Source organism: Pogona vitticeps, chromosome 3 (genome assembly GCF_051106095.1).
Source record: "Pogona vitticeps strain Pit_001003342236 chromosome 3, PviZW2.1, whole genome shotgun sequence".
NCBI lineage: Eukaryota > Metazoa > Chordata > Lepidosauria > Squamata > Agamidae > Pogona > Pogona vitticeps.
The window spans coordinates 107,068,946-107,089,139 of NC_135785.1; the positions used below are offsets into that span (position 1 = coordinate 107,068,946).

The 20,194-nt window shown below is 41.7% G+C and overlaps 1 protein-coding gene across 2 annotated transcripts in view; it reads right to left on the reverse strand.

The window, feature by feature from the left end:
• The window catches only part of SH2D4B (SH2 domain containing 4B), a 149,784-nt gene that overhangs the window by 65,107 nt on the left and 64,483 nt on the right, over window positions 1-20,194 (reverse strand). For both annotated transcript variants that reach the window (XM_078391034.1, XM_078391035.1), the window contains exon 5: window positions 15,397-15,544. In XM_078391034.1, the coding sequence (XP_078247160.1) occupies window positions 15,397-15,544 (148 nt within the window). The remainder of the gene's footprint in view (window positions 1-15,396; window positions 15,545-20,194) is intronic.

Sequence of the window (20,194 nt, forward strand, 5' to 3'; positions counted from 1 at the left end):
TGACGGCATACACCAAGATCCAGGTCTATAGAGCCTGTGTCCTGAGCACACTCCTGTACTCCAGTGAGTCCTGGACCCTTTGTGCACAGCAGGAGAGGAAGCTGAACACCTTCCATATGCATTGCCTCCGACGCATTTTTGGTATCACCTGGCAGGACAAAGTTCCAAATAGAGTAGTCCTAGAACGAGCTGGAATTTTTAGCATGTATACACTACTGAAACAGCTACGTCTACGTTGGCTTGGGCAAGTCGTGAGAATGGCTGATGGTCGGATTCCAAAGGATCTCCTGTATGGAGAATTAGTGCAGGAAAATCGCCCCAGAGGGAGACCACAGCTGTAATACAAGGATATCTGCAAGCGGGATCTGAAGGCCTTGGAAATGGACCTCAACAGATGGGGAACCCTAACATCTGAGCGTTCAGCCTGGAGGCATGCGGTGCATCACGGCCTCTCCCAATTTGAAGAGACCCTCGCCCAGCAGGCTGAGGCAAAGAGGCAGTCCCGAAAGCAGCAAAATCAGGGAGCTAGACAGGGTACAGATTGTATTTGTCCTAAGTGTGGAAGGGATTGTCACTGTCAAATTGGCCTTCTCAGCCACACTAGACGCTGTTCCAAGTCCTCCATGCAGAGCACGATACCATAATCTCTCGAGACTGAAGGATGCCTATGTAGTGTCTAGGTGGGTTGGAGGGCCTGGTGGTGCGGCCAGGGACTGGGAAATCAATTCCCTACTGTGTATCAGGGACGGGGACTCAACTCACAGGACTCACTGCCAAGTTGGATTTAAGATGCATTGGTGACTCAGCACAGCTTTTTTTTCCTCCAGTGACTTGGACTCAACTCATACCTTGGAAACCACTCATCCCTCTTTTTTAAAAAAAAAAAAAAAAGGGAAAAAAGCTTGTTTTTAATAGGGTCTCGGACTTGGGTCTTGGTGCCAAAGACTCAGACTTGGACTTGGGACTCAGATCCAAAGACTTGCCAACATCGCTGTTCTGCATTCTAGGAACAGGTTCAGCTGAGATCACCTGAACCGGATGCAGCTTATGGGGTTACATTCCCTGCCAACTGCGTGGCTTGGGCAAGTTGTCCTATCCCAGAATGCCACCAAAAGATTGATAAACCACTTCTAAGTACTTTATAACTGGAAATCACTGGAAAGCTTGTTGTAAGTCTGAATCAACTTGATGGTACCGTATTTTACCGTGTATAAAATGACACTTTTTCCTAAAATAATTAGAGTAAAGATTGAGTGTCGTTTTATACACGGAAGGAAGCAGTCGCGTGCGCACGCCACCGCCACTGCCAATTGCCTCTTCCAGAGCTCACAGCTTGTCCCTTCTGGTGGCCCTGAGGCAGCAGCAGCAGGAGGCGGAGGCGAACGAACTCACACGCACTTGGGCGCCTCTTGCTGCTACCTCCCCCGCCCGCCCAATCACCATCTCCAGTGGGGCTCAGCTCACAGTCACCGCCTTGTCCCCTCTGGCGGTGGAGGCAGAAGGAGGTGGAGGCGGAGGCAAAAAAGCACTCTTGTGTGCTCTGGCATCTCTTCCTGTGTCACCAGATCACCTCCTCTCACGATCTCCTTAAGGCAGGGGACAAGGCAGCAATGTGAGCTGGAGGTGAGGTCCAGCAGTCGGCAGTCGCACTGCAGGAGGTAATCGGGCAGGCAGCAGAGACAGCAGGAGATGGAGGTGGAGGAGCAGTTGCCCATTAACTGCTCCTGCTCGTCTGCCTCCATTAAGGGTCAAAATTAGGGGGTAGTTTTATACACTGGGGGTCGTATATACAGCAAAATACAGTAAATACACATTGCATATTATTCTTTCATATAAAAGGAGGAGAAATATTGTGGAATGCATTTAGGAACATGTGTAAACCCGTACAAATTGGGTTGCCCACGCCGCCATTAAAGACCAAGGCTGACCCTATCTAGGGGCAGGATGGCTATTCGAAGCAAGAAATTTTCAAGCAGGATTGGTACGAAATGTTTCCCCTGCCACCCAAGTAAAGGACAAGATGTCACCTGTACCCCATACTACATACAGCAGCCAGCTGCACTAGTAGCTCATTATTATTTCAATGAAAAAGTGGCCTCTAATAACCTGAGGACTCAAGAATAATGCAGAATACCCAAGACAAATTCTGTGGTAGAGGGGAACAGCTGTAATATTCAGGAATAGCACCGATTGCTTTTTGGATCTGTTGCTTGAGTTGATCACCTCCATTTGTCTAATGTGTGTTCAAACTGGAGAGGTCAACATCTCTGTGTAGGGCTGTGAAGGAGCTTGCCATTAAGCCTTGAATCAAGCCCACTGAGGTAGGTAAGTAAGTAAGTAAGTAAGTAAGTAAGTAAGTAAGTAAGTAAGTAAGTAAGTAAGGAAGGAAGGAAGGAAGGAAGGAAGGAAGGAAGGAAGGAAGGAAGGAAGGAAGGAAGGAAGGAAGGAAGGAAGGAAGGAAGGAAGGAAACCCCATGTGTAGGGAATGAGGTAAAAGGCAACAAAGGCTTCCCTCCATTCAGAAGAAGAAGGCCCACAGAGATGTCTGACAGCAAATAATGCACTGAGAATTATTGCAGTGCTACAGTAGAATGCTTGCATATCAGCATTTTCAAAGACATGGATGAAGGAAGTGGGATAGTTAGTAATTTTTAGCCCAATATAATAGGAATCTGAATTCTAGTTCACTAAGGTGGAGATGCAGGGAACCATGGCTGCCTCACACCTCTTGAGAATGAAGTCAAGAGAGAAACGTGAGAAAGAAAGAAGTGACGCAACCCTAAGAACATGAGTCCAAGATGAAAGGAAGTTACCACAGATCAAACCAGGTAAAAGACAGCCTAGGAACCCTGAAGAGTTCTCTCTCCCATGCCTCCTTATGCCAAGACATGCATCTCCAGCTTAAACTGAGTTGCAACCAGCCACCTCCAACAAAGGCAAGGTTACTAATGGTGCAAACACATCTTTCTTTTTTAAAAATGGCCTCCACCCTTATTTTAAGGGACATTCTAGTTCATGGAGGACAGCTTTCTTACGACAGGTAGCAGGATCATTACATATTGTGGCAGACCAGAACATTCCTCCATCCCAAATGCTGGGATCAAATAACAGGTGAAGGACGCCACTGCCATGCCCTACTTGGAACAACAATCAGGCTCTGGATGGACTTTACTCTGATCTTTGCTTGGTCCAGCATTATTATAGCAAGGTAACAATTTATGAAGCGCTGATGCTCACATTTAAGAAACGTGCCCTTTCTTTCTCCCTCTCTCTTTTTAAAAGCACCAGGGGCGATATCTCAATTACCTAGAGAAGAGCTATGTTGTTATTTGTTTGGCTCACTGAAAAAGAATCACAGCAGTGAATTAAGCTGAACGCTAAAATTAGGAATGCTTCACCCACTGACTTGGCAATAAATAGCTGTGGGATGATAAGATGTATCCTCATTCTGCTGGAAATTCCATCTCTTAAATAAATTAGTAGCGCCATCAGTATCATTGCAACATTCACCCTCTGCAGCAGCTGTGTTAACGATGCACCTCTTCAACCCGCTTGACCCTTGGCACAGCTGACTTGGTGGTCACAAGACATGATGGGGCCTGGCTCTGCTCCTAATGGATAAATTGACTTCAGCTATCAGCACATAACAGGAGAGAGATGTGAACACCAACATCTATGCATCTTCCTGGCCTCTGAGGCTGGCAGAGAGAAGCCAGGCTATTATTACGCACAGCGGACAAGTAACAAATGGGGGGAGGTATTCACATTCCCCTGGATGACAGGAAGTCACAAGCCTATAATACACCACTAGAAAGGTGCCAATTGAGATTGATGGGCACAAGGTCTGCATAGTAATCAAAGGCAAATTCTTTTCATTTCAAGAACGAACATTTCCAAAGCATCTCATTTTAATAGTCCTCATTAAGTCTGTTTGCTCTAAATCCATTTGCGGTTATTCCCAGTTTCTTACCTCTCTGAAATGCCTGCAGAAATGTTCTCAGGAACAAAATACCCTTCTCTTCCTCCATCTTGAGGACTTTTCTTTTGCTTTCCAACCCATGGGTCAAATCCTTTTCCCTTACTAGATCCTTCCTCATGAAATCAAAATGTTGTCCCGGAACAATCTGCTTCTCTACAATCTGAGCTTTCAACCATCATTTCCCATTCTAAGCTCTAGAACCCATGATTTCCACATAACGTCATAGTTTTTTCATGCTAAGAACTCTGTCAAAGTGTGTAGGGATGTGCAGGGTAGAGGTTTAAGAATATGCCTTTTGACCGTGCCCCTGAAAATGTTCAAGGTAGGATTGCTGGGTCTCAGAGCACTGGCTGAAGCATCAAGATATTGCTACGCTTCCCTGGGTGTCCAGGTAGGGATACAAAAATCAGGGCAAAAGACCATTTGATTTTTGCTGATGAGATGGCTTTAAAGCCTGGGGAATCAAGTCTTCTCCTTCCCAGATGGGGCCAGCACCAGGGCAATGGTATCTGAATGAAAAGTGAAAAAAGCGAAGAGGGAGAACTAGGGAGAGAAAGGGCAATGTAAGCATCTGGACCTATTGTGCCTTTTGGACTAAAACAAGGTAGGTATAGCGCATTAGGGCCATGAATTGTGAACCTATGTCTTGTACAAACTCTGGCACCTTGGAGCACGACCTGAGAGTAAATGAGTCACAAAGGGGCTGAATGTGAGCATTTCGTAAGTCCGGCAGTACAGGGTTTGGGAAAACACCCCACACATCAATTGTGTGGCAGGTAAGTTCACCAAAAATTCTAGTGGGGGTCATGGAAACAGCTACAGCTATTGGGCATGTTTTGTTGTCTGCTCGGCCACGTGGTTTTACCTGGTTTCTGGGTAGAACTGATATATTTTTCATCTTTATCTTGTCTGTTTGGAGATTTCGCTGCCTCTGATTTGGTTTGGATTTTTAGGAAGTCTGTAGCCTGTAAAGAACTGGAGATATGGGGCAAATATGCTGCCATAAGAAGTGCTGGAAATGCAGTGGAAATTGGCAAGTAATTTATTATATTTTGCAGGCATCTGGGCCCTGAGCTGGGTGCTTCTACAGAAGACGGGCCTGTGAGAACAATAGACAAGTAGGAGGTTATTAAGGGAGAAACTTGCTGTGGATCTTAGATTTCTGGAAAGTGGTTTCAAATAATCTTACAAATATAGTAAAAATCCGGCATGTGTGTGTTCTGGTTCTTTTTGCTTGCTTGCTTACCTGAAATATCTCAGAGACAATATTTCGGTATTGAATTCTCCATAGATACTACTCAGTACTACTCAGTTTCCGGTTTAAATAACCAGGTGGAATATACCACAGCTGTCTGTGCTGTCTGCAGATTCTGGAAAGTGTAGTTTGAAGAATTTATTTCGAGGAATTATAATTTCTTTGTAAATATTGTTATGCCCTGAATTATCAATATATCTTCTACCAGTTTTCACTCTTCCTTCATCTGAATTTAATCTAGTTTTCTATATGTTCTGCATATAGATTGAAGAGACAGAGAAATACTCCATGACAATTTTTGCCAATGGGAATCCATTCTGTTTCTTTGTGTTCTCTTCTACAGCTGCCTATTGTCCAAACTACAGATTACACATTAGGACATCCGTAATATGTAGACACCCATTAGGAATGGCTCACCCATTCTTTTAGATCAGATGCAATTTCCGTCTTGCTATTATCCGACGGATCCATCACTTTCTAACTCCTGAGACTACAAAGTTCTTTGTCCATGCTTGATGGTTTTATGCCTGGATTACAGTAACAGACTTTTAGTGGGTCTTCTTTCTTCACTTTGACCTCTTGCCCTGGTACAGAATAATGTGGTAAGAGTGGTTTTACACTTACCATGTTACTCCCATATTTCCCACCACCATAGAGTATTGCATTGGCTGCCTAGCAGGTCAAGAACATAGTTTAAAATCCTTGTCTTGACATTTAAAGGCCTACATTCTTACTGTCCTGATTATCGAGCAGAGCTGGTGTCATGGCATATTGCTCTTAGGAGAACTCAGACTGCAGATTCTAGACTGTTGCCAATCCCCATGGACAAAGGTGGCAAATTTCAGGCTTTGGGCATTTTCTCACTCGGCTCCAAAGCTGTGGAATTAAAACACACACACCCCAGCATTTTCTAATGGAACCAAAGTTGGACAAATTTCAATGAGGTCTGAAAACCTATCTTTTCAAACTGGAGCAATAGATGTTGGTGTAGAGAGAGCTCAGTGACTGGTGTGGGTTTCTTAAATCTTTTTAGCTGAGTTTTAACAGTTGGCCAATTCTTTTTTATCATTGCAATACTGAGGAGTTTTATGTTGATGTACAGATTCACATGCCTGTGTGTGCATGTACACACACAGGCATGCATAATATGAAGGTTGTGATTAAATGTGTTGCGTGCTTGCACATTATTGATTTTATTAGAATGCACTCTGGTTTAGAGTACAATATAAATAAATAAATGTTGTTGTTTTCCTGAGGCACAGTCAGAGCCTTTGCTTTAATGTATAAAACATAACCTGATTTTTTTTCTGAATTCATTTTCTACACTCCAGTAGCCAATGTATATTTGTATTGTAATCTCTAGTGCTTCTTTTTTTTTAACCAAATACCTCCCGAACATTGAGTATTGCTCACTCTATATATGGTAAAAGTCTATGACATAAAATCTATGACACTCTCCTTACATAAGAGATTAATATAATGGTCCAATAGTTACTGTAATCTTTGATATCTGCTTTCATTACACTCCCAGCTCCAGGTTTCACTCTTTTTTCAGCTTTCCTTAAAACAGTCATGGCATGGCATAATAAGAAAATTTGTGTTGTATAAATTCTGGGGTGTTCTCTGACTCCAGTGAGAATTTCCAGTGCATTGAGGATGAGTGAGAGGGTTTGGATTGCGGTCAGTGTTGAACATCCACAATAAGACTTCTACTACTTATAATGGAAGGTATCGTGATGTTCACTAAATGGGGCCAACCTCTTGATCACCAGAGCACATATTTATTTATTTATTTATTTATTTATTTATTTATTTATTTATTTATTTATTTATTTATTTAATTTATACCCCGCCCCTCTAGACCATGTCTACATCCCTTTAGCTTCCCTGCATCATTGTTCTCTGAAAAATGGCATGGGCCCATTTTTTCCTTCATACATTAGAGTGTTCATTGGGACCGGGGGGGAAAATGCCCCAGTGGCCAAAAACAAAACAAAAAAAAACCTAGTAGATTGCTTGGCACATGTTTGTTTTGAGGGGTTTTTACCCCCAATTTTTTAAAAAAATCTGTATAGCTAATCTGTGAAAATTGTAGATTTACAACCGTGCAGGTGACAATGTTACCACAACGTTATTTACAACTGCATAAGTGGCAAGGCTGTTTTGCAGGATCCATTCTGTGCACTTTCTGCAACAAAGGGTGACTATCCTGGTGCAGGAGAGTTAAACACTTCATAGTCAAGGGCAAATACTATAGCATATCATGTTTGTAGTCTGTGCTGGTCTCTTCTTGATACTTTTGATCTTAAACATAGGTTATCCTTTCTTTGAAACATGTTTTTGAACACAGAAATGTGTTTTGCACAAGGACGGCAGATGCAAACTTCATTTCCTTCTGTAGTCACACTGGTGCCATGATTTAAGTGGCTTTAAAATATTAGAGCACTTCCCTTTCAGCAGAGTCAGCAGACAGATTTATTATTTTTGTTTGTGGGTGCGTATGTTTGTGCTGTTCTCTCTATCCTACCAGCAAATATAGAAGCAGGTTTAAATCATGGAATGGCAGTGCTGGAAGTGAGAAGAGAAATGCTAGTTGTCCTCTTCACAAGTAACTATTTCTTTGCACTGGCCATTATAATAGTTCTCTTTGTCTCTCTGTGACAGTCAGTGAAAAGCTGCACAGGGTAATCTAAAAGGGAAGCAGCTTAAAAGTATTATGTTCAGGATCAAAAGGTCAAAACATAAAACCAAATTAGTGTGTCATTACTAAGAAAGCTCCCTTAAGAAATAAAAGATAATTCTTTTTTCTAGCACAAGTCTATCTAGTTCTGCACACTGAAAGTCAACCTTCTTCTGCTTTCCAATGGTTCATTAGGAGGCACGCACGATATATGTGATTGCTCAGGCATAGCACCTTTGAAGGAATTTGTGACTGGAAGGAAGTTTTACCACCTTCTCATTTGTGTCTCATCTAATTTGATTTAATTATGTCCTAAAATCATCTAGCTGTAGCGGTCAGTACACTTAATAGGGAGACCTGGATCAGTTGTGTTCCATTGTTTTTCTCATGAGATGTTGTTTTGGCCCCTGTATACTTTGTTCAAAATACTGTACATCACTTGGGACAAGCAGTGAGATGACATATTATTGAAGATTATTTTCTTTGACATCAAGCTTATCCATTCCCTAAGCCTCTGTTCCAACCCCATATCACATATAGGACTACTTTTTTCTATAAATTAAAGGGGGAAAACAATGGCGGTAGGGGAAAAAATCACTAGAAACTACTACTTTTCTTTGCCTAGGATTGCCAGAAATCATTTCAAGTCATTGTTGCCTTCTGCCAATATGATGGTGTCATCTGTATATCTTAAACTATTGATATTTCTTCCAACAGTTTTCATTGCTCCTTCATCTGCATCTAGTCCAGCTTTCTGTATGTTATATTCTGTGTACAGATTGAACACATAAAGAGAAAAAATGCATCCTTCTCTGACACCTTTGAATGCAGAAATCCAAATTAAGTATACCTGAAGAATGGCTAACTGTCTCACATTTACTTCCTTGGCCCCATGTCATCTTTTTCCATTTTTATCACTCTCCTAGGCCTATGGCTGGTTCCAGTAGGGTGTGGCTGCACACACGCAGCAAAACCACTCTGTTTTTATCTACCTGTTTTTATTGTCTGATACCTTTGCCTATAAGAAACCATTCTGTCTCTCCATATTCTGTCCTAACTGTCCTAATTCTTGTCCACAATACAGGTTGCACATCAGGAAAATCAAGTGCTGAGGTACACCTATTTCTTTCAGAACACTCCATAGCTTGTTATGATCCACACTGTCAAAGGATTTGGGGTAGTCTACAAAGCATAGACTGATATATAATAAATCTTGCTTCAATATTAGAGCCACTCTTTCATCTGAGTGTGTCATTTCCAGAATAAAACACTTTGTAGTTGTCTGACTGAAAATGTCCCATTCCAGTCCACTTTAGTTTATTAACACAAAGCACTACAATATTTAAACATTCCATTTCTTGCTTTATGGTTTCCAGTTTACTTTGATTCATAATTCTCATGTTCCAGCTTTATGCATTGTACCATATTTGACTCTCCTTAAACCTCTGTACACATTAGCCACTAGATGTCATTTTGACTTTACTCTAGATTCATCATTAGCAACAGAACTATTTGTAATTGTCCTTTGTCCTTCTCCAGAACTGATGATTCCCTTCTGATCTGGAAGTCTCATCTTCTAACACTATCTCTTATTTCATTTTGGATTATTTCATCATAGGTTTTTCAAGGTAAGAATGGTTCAGCAGTAGTTTACCATTGCTACCTTATAGGCAGCACTAACAAAAGTTAGCTTGAGCATCACTGCCATTGTCTGTGAAAGATCCTTCTCCAGTGTCACCTTCAGCTACCGCTGCTGCCCTCCAGAAGTTTCTTTGCCTCTATCACCATTGGAACTATCCATTCTCTTCTGCTGATGTAGCCACTGCTCCTGAAGAGAATGGAGGCATCTTTGTCTGGTGTCTCAGCTTTGCTCATTCTGCCTTGGGTTGACCCTGCTAAGAGTCCAGGCTCATAATAGAGTCAGGTCTTCTGACAGCATTACCGACACACCCAAACCCCTTCACCACATTAAGGTGTGCATCCCAGACAAGGCTGAGTAACTGACATTGATTGAATTCCTCTGAATTCTATGAATAAGGATGTATTCATAGAACATGGAACTCCTATTACAACTTCAATGACACTCAACAAAAGCCACTGTTTTGATTTTGAGTGTGTAATATTTACTAGATGCCTCAAAGAAAATAAAAAGAAACAAGAAACACATGATGCATTACATATTTATGACAATGAACAGCCATTGAAATTATGAGCACGACAAATTCAAGATATTTTGTTGCCTGAGATACAGCACCAAACAGCATCTCTGCCCTGAAATGAAGATACATGGCATCCAAAACCATTCAAATAACATTGGCCCCGAGGCAGAAAATCACAGCAGCCACTTTATATCAGTAAAAGTACAATAATAAGAATAATAATTTAAATAAGTAGCTACTTCTTGCCTTTTTGTGGCACTTGAAATAATCTTCATCAGGAGGCCAACTTGGTCTCCCTACTTTCAAGGCCACCCCCCCCCCATTATGTTTGGTTGAGCTACATGTCCTGATTCTGAGGTAAATGCAAGATAGTCCTCTGCAGGTAAAAGAACCACACTGCAAGGCAAACAGAGAAAGAAGACAGCAATACACCACAATGGGGGGCCCTCAGGCAGTGATACTTTGACAATAGAAGTAAAATAGGAGTATCCCAGGTCTCATCTGTGAAACACTGGAACTGTGGATTATAATATGTAATTGTGTAATACACAATCACGGTTACATTTATGAAGCCATGGCAGTTGCTTTTTATCATTATCTTGCAATGAAATTAAATTGGAGAAAAACAGAGAAGTGGAAGACTGGTCCTGCTTTAGGGCGAAACAAATCACTTTTCACCATTGCATAGAAAATAAAATAGACCAGTGATTTTCATGCAATGGGGTATGAGCAAACCTGCTGGAGGAGCCTATCGGGATTTTAAGGAAGGCATGCGTATTATTTAAAAACTTCTTAATATTATATAATGTTTTATTTGCATAAAAGAGGAACTGAACCAAAGGGATCACATTTTTAAAAAAATTATTTGCTTTGCATTTGTAGTCATAGTTAGAGATGTGCACGAAATGCTGATTTCGCCGTTTGTGTCAGTTTGTTTATTGGCCAAACAGATGTTTGGTACTTCCCAGGCCCACCTCTTCCAGCAGGCATCCATTCAGAGGCAGCTTCCCTTCCCCGCCTCCTCTGGCCACCACCTCTGAGTGGACATCCACCAGAGGAGGCGGGCCTGGGAAGTGCCAAACATTTGTTTGGCTGATAAACAAACTGGAACAAACCACCGAACTGGCATATTATACCCATCTTTAGTCATAGTATTTGAAGAGCAAAGGTTCCTGCTCATGTGTGGACTCTACAGACAAATTATTTAAAAATTGGGTTCTTGCTTGCATGCAGAGCCTACTTACAAGTCTTCTCCTCTTTAGACCCAGCACGGAAGCCATAAAATTATAGGCAACAAAAGAGAGCAGGAAAACATAAATGTGATCAAGAAATGTGATCAAGTCTGAGTCACAAAAAAACAAATATCGGCAGAGAATCACAAAAGAAACTCAAAGACTACCACAGAAAAACATGGAATGCAAGAAGCTGGCATGCAGAGGGTTTTTCCCCCATTATAGTCACAAACTCTAAACAAAAATTGGTTGTGAATAAAGAACGTGCAGTCTTAGTCTGAAAGGCAGCAAATCCCAATTAGTGAAAGTAGTTCAGCTCTGTTTGTGATAAAGCTTTGACCGGGATTCTCAAATTCCCAGTATATTTCTTTTTCAAGAATAAAATAGGGCACCTAATAATAATGTAGATAAAATTCACTTTCATATTGCCTTTTCCTGTGCATTTCACTGGCATTTTTTTTATAAACCAATGAATGAAAATGAACCTAGATAAGGTACTATCTTTTACCAGGCCAACTAATTCTTTTTGTATACTTTGAGACCAAGGCAGAGGAAAAAGCCATTTCCCAATGTTCATAAATAAAGGCAGATCTCACCGGCAAAAATGAAAAATGTTCAGAAGACAAAGTCACGTCAGTCCAGTGCTAGCCGCCACAACGTTCAAAAAGTGGAGCACAGGGAAACTCGGAAATTCCTGTCAATTAAAACTATCAGGACAAGGTCTTGCTCTAAGTTAGAGCTTGGAACCACTGATTTTTGGATGACAACTCTCATAATCCCCCTGCCAGCATGTCACTAGCTATGTTGGTTGGGGATTTTAGAAACTATAGTTCCCAAAATGAACTTTTTAAAGCTCTGAGGTAAAAATAACTTATTTCCTCCTCATGGATGGAATTTGCTTCCCTGGGGAAACAGGAAAGCTCCAGATTTAATAGTTTTGAGGGAAGGAAAGTTAAATTTTAAAAGGGTTCTCCTCTAAGTATGTGGGTGGCCTGCTTTCCTGCTCACTTCTTGGTGATGGTTGGACTGCTAGACTGTGGGGGAAGGAGACCTTACCTGTGTGCCCAAATGTAAAATTCATACACAAAGGCAACTGTCACCAGTGAAGATAAGAAAAACTCTGAGAGCAAATTTGCCTCATTTGGCTCAAACCCAGCTGTGTTTATCTATCGCTCTGCCATAAAGTCTGCACCCAAGGGGTGTGGGAGTGACACAGGAAGCGAGAAATGACTGGAGCCGGGAATGCATCTGGAGAGCATATTGGTAAAAATCAGAAGAGAAAGGAACAATCATAGCACCATAAGGGTCTTGCTAAAGACCTCCCAGTTAGACAGGGAGCTGGGAATATTTTGATGAACCCCTCTTAAATCATTTTACCAAATATTCAAAGGTGAGATATATAATGGGAAACTTCAACTACCAAGATTACTTTCAGAAGTGCAATTTCGAATGTAAAGTCCAACAAGTTTGTCACTTGTCTTGCTGACAATGTTCTTTTCCACAAGAAGAATGAAGAACAAGAGGATCAGCTATTCTAGAGCTGGTCCTTACCAGGAAAACCTGGTCAGTGAGGTGGAAATAGGGGGAACTAACCATGCTCACTTGAGATGTGTTATACTAAGGAAGAGATTTGTTATTAGTGAGAGTTGTATAATGTGCACTTTGAATTTTTGAAAAGTTTATTCCAGTAAGTTTGAGGACATACTGTATAAGATCCTATAGTTGGAAATACTCTAAAGAGAAGGGAATACACAAAGGATAAATGTGAACATGTTGGCTGGATGATGCTACTGTTAGGTGGATTTGTAGCTGGTTGAGGGGTTGTATCCGAAGAGTGCTCACCAGCATCTCTCATCATCCTGGAGAGCAATAACAAATAGAATGCCACAGGGTTCTGTCAAGCACAGTATTATTCATCTTCTTTACAAACGACTTGGATGAAGGAACAGAGGGGACTCTCATCAAATTTGCAAACAACACCAAATTAGAGGGGTAACTAATAATTCAGAAGAGAATTGGGATTCAAGATTACCTTGGGAGACTGATGAATAAAATGATTTTCATCAGGGAAAAATGCAGAGTTCTACATTTAGGCAAGACACATCACAGGCACAAGTAAGATGGACTACCATTGACTTGGAAGTAATACATATGTTAACATGATTTAATAGTGTGGTGCAGCAGCAACAATAAAGCAAATGCAACAACAACAAATGCATCGATAGAAGGATAGCATCCAGGCCAAGGGAAGTAATAATCTGCTTTGGCAATATCTCATTTGTGTACTATAGTATGCAGAAGGTTATTACCACACTGTAACATGTCCAGAGGAGAACAACCTGAATGTTAAAGGCTCTGGAAATTAAGGTTTGTAAAGAATAACTCAGGGAAGCTGGGAATGTTTATCCAGGAAAAAGGAAAGCAAAGAGGTGAGGTGGCAGCTATCTTCAAATATTTGAAGGGCTGCTATGTGGAAGATGGGACAAGATTGTTTTCTACAGCTAGAGGCAGTAGGAAGCAAAATAAAGGATTTAAATTATGGAAAGAAGATTTCACCTAAAAATCAAGAAGAACTTCCTGGCAGCAAAAGCTGTTGACAATGGAATAGACTACCTCAAAAGTTAATGGTTTTTCTCCAACTGAAAGCTTTTAAACAGATTCCAAAAATGTAATGCTTCCAATGGAGTATTTTTTAAAAATGGTACTCAACAGTCAACAAAGGTACTGTGTCAGTCTGTTTCAGCAACAACAGTGAAAGCGTAGCAGCACCTTCAAGAGTAACTAATGCATGTACATGCTTTCATGGATACAATCCTTTTTTCCCCAGTTTTATCATGCACAAACATGGGCCACAGGTTTACCAAGATTTGTGCTTCGTATGTGCAAAGTGGATTGTAGCCATGAAAACTCATCATCATTGCCATCTTAGAACGACAGAGCTGGAAGAGATGCTGTGGATCATCAAGTCCAGCCCTGTCAAGGAGGCAAAGTGGGGAATCGAACTCCCAACCTCTGGCTCTACAGCCAGAGAACTAAACCATTGTACTAATCAGTACTTCATCACATGCTTTAGTCTCTACAGTGCTGCAATTTGTTGCTGTGTATGCATTTGTTTTTGTTATTGTTCCTTCTGAGACAATTTGTAGCATCTTATATAAATTACTGGCATTTTTTAAAGTAGTATTCTAAGCTTTGCTTCAGACATAAAACTTTCCAATGAAATAACTACAATTCCTCTGTTGACCCAAACAAAGCATGATAAACACCTTCAATATGGTTTGAAAAATGTTTCTTGGCCATAATCTAATCTGTACCCTGCGTATACTGAGAAATGATACAAAATATAAATGATCAAAGGTATTTTTTTCTGTCAAGTCATTTAGAAAGGAACAATGTCTCTAAATCCTCAATAAAGATATTTATTTGTCTAGATTTGTGTGCTTTCACCCAAGAGAAATATTTACCTGAGATAGAACAGCAAACCAAATCCTTCCTGAGTCAAGGTGCATAGTATCAAAAATCAGAAAAGGTATTTTGGCACAGAAGTCAGAAAATCCCACCAACCCCAACCCCACAACACTACCGAGTGGGAAAAAATCATTAATAGCCAATGAAGTTTGTCGCTTATTCATAAAACCCCAAAATCTGCTCTCTGGAGCAGCCATCTTTGACTTATCTAGGGCCAGCTGCTCACTGAGACAGGTCCTGAAGCTGAGGCTCCAATACTTTGGCCATCTCATGAGAAGAGAAGACTCCTTGGAAAAGATCCTGATATTGGGAAAGTATGAAGGAAAGAGGAGAAGGGGACGACAGAGGATGAGATGGTTGGACAGTGTCATCGAAGTGACCAACATGAATTTGACCCAACTCTGGGAGGCAGTGGAAGACAGGAGGGCCTGGCGTGCTCTGGTCCATGGGGCCACAAAGAGCCGGACATGACTTAATGGCTAAACAACAATAACAAGGGCCAGCTGTTCATCACTACATGGCTCAGCTCACATTTCATATGGCACCCTGCTTCTGTTTGTTCAGGATATACTAAGATCCTCCTGGCACAACAAAACCCCTCTGTTGGGTGAAAGTTCACTCACGCTGTTCTTCCCATTCATGATCCTCCTTTTCATTGTGTTGGCTGCACTGCTGGGCTCGTTTGAGGCTCAGGTACAGCTCCTGCGCTCTGCGTTCCTCCTGCTGCCGGATCTGCTCTTCCCCTTTCTGCCTCTCTTCCTCCTCTCTTTTCTAAACAAAACAAAGTTGAGGAAATCAGCACTGGAGGGAACTGAGCGTATAAAGAAATATCTTGCAACAAGGGGCAAAAGCAGTTGACGAGCAGCATTCCAGATGATGATGTGATGGCAGTCAAAATACTCTGCCCTGTGACAGAAAGCATATCAGGAAATGAAAAAAAAAATAAAACTTCAAATTCAAATTCAATAACCTTTTATTGGCATAGGAAAACTAAAACACATAGATAAAAAAGTTAATAAAAATAATAATAAATAGAGATAGGCATAATAGTTACATGGCTAAAAATGTACAAAAAAAAAAAAACACGACAGGGGATACTTGGGATAGTCTGGTTAATTTTTAGAGACCTGGGAGAAAATAACCTTTGCAAGAAACTCGGCTACTAAGGCCGTTGTTTCTTGTGAGTAGTCACAAAGTAGGAAACCTGTGAGAAGCTGGGGAGGGCCGGAAAAGTCTGAAATGATACAAGCACGACTATCTTTGAACTCAGGACAGAAACAGAGAGTGTGTGTGACTGAGTCAGGCTGTAAAACACAGAAGCTGCAGATTCTTTGCTCAAAAGGTACCCGAGCATATCATCTCTTAAGAACCTCAGAAGGGAAAATGTTCAGCCAGGCTAACATAAAGGCCCACCTGATAGAGGGGTTCACCAAGGACTGGAAATAAGCATGTCCAGAACCAAAGGAGGGGAAAATACTGAAATGGATTGGGGAACATGTCTAATTCACAGAAGCTCACATTAAAACACAGCACTTAATATTTAAGGCGCCACAACATTCTTATCATTTATCTCTTTTGCAAAACAGTAAGTCTTTAACATTTTTACTTCCTTATTTTTCACCATACATTTATTTTCTTTGCAATCTTAATAATACCTTTCTCAGTTCTTATTTTATATCCATATTAACAATCTGATTTACTTTGTTTTTACTTCTGTTGAGAGCAGTTCTGCTTCTAATTTAAGCCTAGGTCACTTGGTACAGGTTTGGAATCTTTCTTCCATTTCTCTTCAAGATAATTCTTTACTTTCCCCCATTGAGATTCGTGCTCCGTTCTACTCTTTCCTTTCAATGAGTCTGTAAGTTTGTCCATTAATATTAGTTCCTGTAATTTTATTAAACAATCCTCCACCAAAGGTTCCTCCTTGTCTTTCCATTGTTTTGCCACTTGAATTCTGGCTGCGCCTAATATGTATAAACAATTTTTCTCTCTTCTCTTGAGTTTAGCTTTACCATATTGAACAAATAGGTTTTAGGTTTCGTCTCCATTTTTATTTTTAACTCTATGGTGATTATTTTTTTTCTATTTCTTTACAAAATTTCCTAATAAATTTAAAACCCCACCACATATGATATAGTGTTCTTTTTATTGTCTTACATCTCCAACATTTATCTTTCTCATTTTTCTTCACCTTTGCCATTTTCTCTGGTGTCATATACCATCTACATAATATTTTCATATAATTTTCTGTCAATTTTGTACTTATTAATAGTTTCTTGGTTATCATCCCATGCTCTAAACCAATCCTCTGTTTGAATTGTTCTACCTAATTCCTGCATCCATTTTATCATTTTTCTTTAATTACTTCCTGTTCCATATTCCTTTTCAATGAGAATTTCTGTCCTATCAAATTGAAGGAGCATAGGAGAAATTTTTAGCACACCACTACCCATTTTCTCAATTTATTTATTTATTTATTGGACTTATATACCGCCCCATAGCGCTACAAGCACTCTCCGGGCGGTTTACAATTTTTAATTATACAGGCTACACATTGCCCCCCCAGCAAGCTGGGTACTCATTTTACCGACCTCGGAAGGATGGAAGGCTGAGTCAACCTTGAGCCAGCTACCTGGGATTTGAACCCCAGGTCGTGAGCACAGTTTTGGCTTGCAGTACAGCGTTTTAACCACTGCGCCATGAGGATCTCAATGTTCCAGGATGATGTGATGCTCAGCAAAAACAAACAATAAACCGAAAAGGATAAAGGCAAAGGATTTTATCCACTGTGGAAAATAAACATAAGAGTATGTATGTATGTATGTATGTATGTATGTATGTATGTATGTATGTATGTATGTATGTATGTATGTATGTATGTATGTATGTATGTATGTATGTATGTATGTATGTATGTATGTAAATTCTGATGTGTCCCGAGGTAATCAGCAGGGAGTGACTGTGTCTTAGAACAATGACTTCTTCAAGAGTCTCCAGATGTGTATATGTGTTTTCATCAAACCAGATGACAATTATTTACACTTAACAAAGTATAGCTGTTTTTTCCCTCTCCTTGCTAACAGAAAATGTTCATTTCCCCCCGGCATACCACACATCTGTTCAGAGATGCACTGAGGTGAAACATGAGGTCTGCACCCAACATTCTTTCTAGAGAATTTATAAGTGAGTCACATTTATCCGACCTATGGCAGGGTGAGCATAACACCAGAATAGAACCCTAACTTATTGCTTGTTTTGTCAGAAAGGTTTCTGGACATCATTGTTCTTCACAAGCAAACAAGATGAGCTGTTGACAGGAGAAGAAATCTAAGAGGTTTCCCAAGAGAATTAAGGAACCATTTTGTTTCCTCAAACTGTGTTGCCTTTATGCTTTTAAACAATTTCTGTTTGGTTTCCTCCCACCCAGAGACATGTGAGGGAACACTGTGGGGATTTTAGCCCTGTCAGATTTTGAAGATCTTTCAGAAAAAGATTCTGCAATGCTTCTCTCTGACCTTTAAGATACCAGTAAGGATTGCTGGAAGATACCAGGTTGCTGGAATGCTCAGAGGCAAGAAACACCTGAAAAGAAACAATACCATTCAGCGAAAACTGCCATTCTGTTAGCAAGGAGAGGGAAAGAACAGGTATACTTTCTCAAGTGTAAATAAACAAAGACAGGTGTCTTGGGCTTCTTAAGAATGGTTCACCTCGCAGGATCCTGGCAGTTGACAGTCTTCTAAATGCTTTCTATCCACTGACATTTCTAGAATCATAGGAAGAAAGTAGGCAGTTTGCTAATTGCTAGCAATTATCATATTCAAGCAATGTGAAATTGGAAAGGGTGCCAGTTTCTACCTTTCCCAAATAACTGAGGTGCTTTGCCAGGAGCTCTGAAAACTTCCACATGCTGGCATCTCATTCAGCTGCAGTTGAGGAGGTGGTGCTAAATATCATGCTGGCTGTTTATACCAGCTGGGGACTCAGTGACATCGTTTGCACCGGATTTTGATGCACAAAGTCCACTAAGTACTTTTCTAAAGGGGCAGCCGTGTCCATGTTTTCTGTACCTTCCATTTTTTTAATTTCCTCCCTGTTTTTCCTATCCTTCATTCCCCCTCCTACACTATTCATTCAGTCTTTCCTTTCCTCATTTTTCTGTCTGCACATGTCAGTCAGCAGGAATTCTCATTCTCATCCATTCTGTGTTGTTGTTGCTGTTGTTATGATGTGCTATCAGGTCTCCTCTGACTCATGGCGATCCCATGAATGAGCACTCTCGAAAATATCCTGTCCTCAACAGCCCTGCTTAGCTCTTGCAAACTTAAGCCTGTGGGCTCCTTTAGTGAGTCAGTCCCCCTCACATTTGGTCTTCCTCTTTTTCTTCTGCCTTCAACCTTTCAGCATCATTGTCTTTTTCCGAGAAATGGTAGCGCGCTGAAGGGGCGCAGGAACGCCCTCGGAAAAGCGCGGCGGGCTTGCTTCCCCCGGCGCCGGAAGCGTGGACAACAAAGGGCCACGTGATTTTGATGACGCAACCGGCGCTATTTAAGGGAGCGCCGGTGCGTCCTAAGGGGCTCTTTTGCTTTCGGCGGCCAGGGAGAGAGGCGAGGAGCTGGAAGCTGTGGCGGAGCGGTTCACCCTCCCCCACCATCAATTCCTTCTTGGAGGCTGCAAGTAGTGGGGAAATATTAAAAAAAAAATAAAATAAATAAAGGAAGACGTGGGGCTTTGTTGGAAGCTCGGGGGAAGAGGGTGAGCGGGCGGCGGCGCGGCGGGCGGGCCGCGCCCGCGGCCCCGACGGTCAGCTGGGGGAACGTCCTCCGCCTCTGAAACCCCCCCCCACCGCGTTTTGTTGCCTGCATCCCGGATTTCGCGGGTGGCTTGGGAGGCGGTCTGGGCACTTGGCTGGTGGCTGTTTGGGGTCATTTGGAGAGAGACCGGGGGGAGCAGGCAGGCAGCAGGGGGGTTTTTGTTGGGGCGAAGCCTGCCGCCATAGGACACTGTGGAAGAGTCCCCCCCCCTTTTTTCCGGCTGGGATCGCCCCCCCCATCTGGGTTAGTCATCGGCTGGCTCCACAGGGGCCATCGCTGGTTTTGGTGGGACAGGGGCCTAATTGGGGGAGCGGTGCTGGTTGGGGGGGGTGGTTATTGAGAGTGGGAGAGTGTCCATCCGGCAGCAGCACGTGGAGGGAAGCTGCAGCAGGGTTTTTTGGGACCGCCATTTTGTAGGTTTAACCCAGCCGCATGGCCGAACTGGTGGTGGCCATTTTGTGAGTTGGTTTCGCTTTCACAAAGCATAGAAAATATAGATAGAATTCTGTCTGGGTCTGGCTTTAGCAGTTGGTAAGGCATTTGGTTTACAACAGGGTGCGTTTGCAGGCGGATTCGTGGGGTAGGATTCTGGCTGTATAATATATAT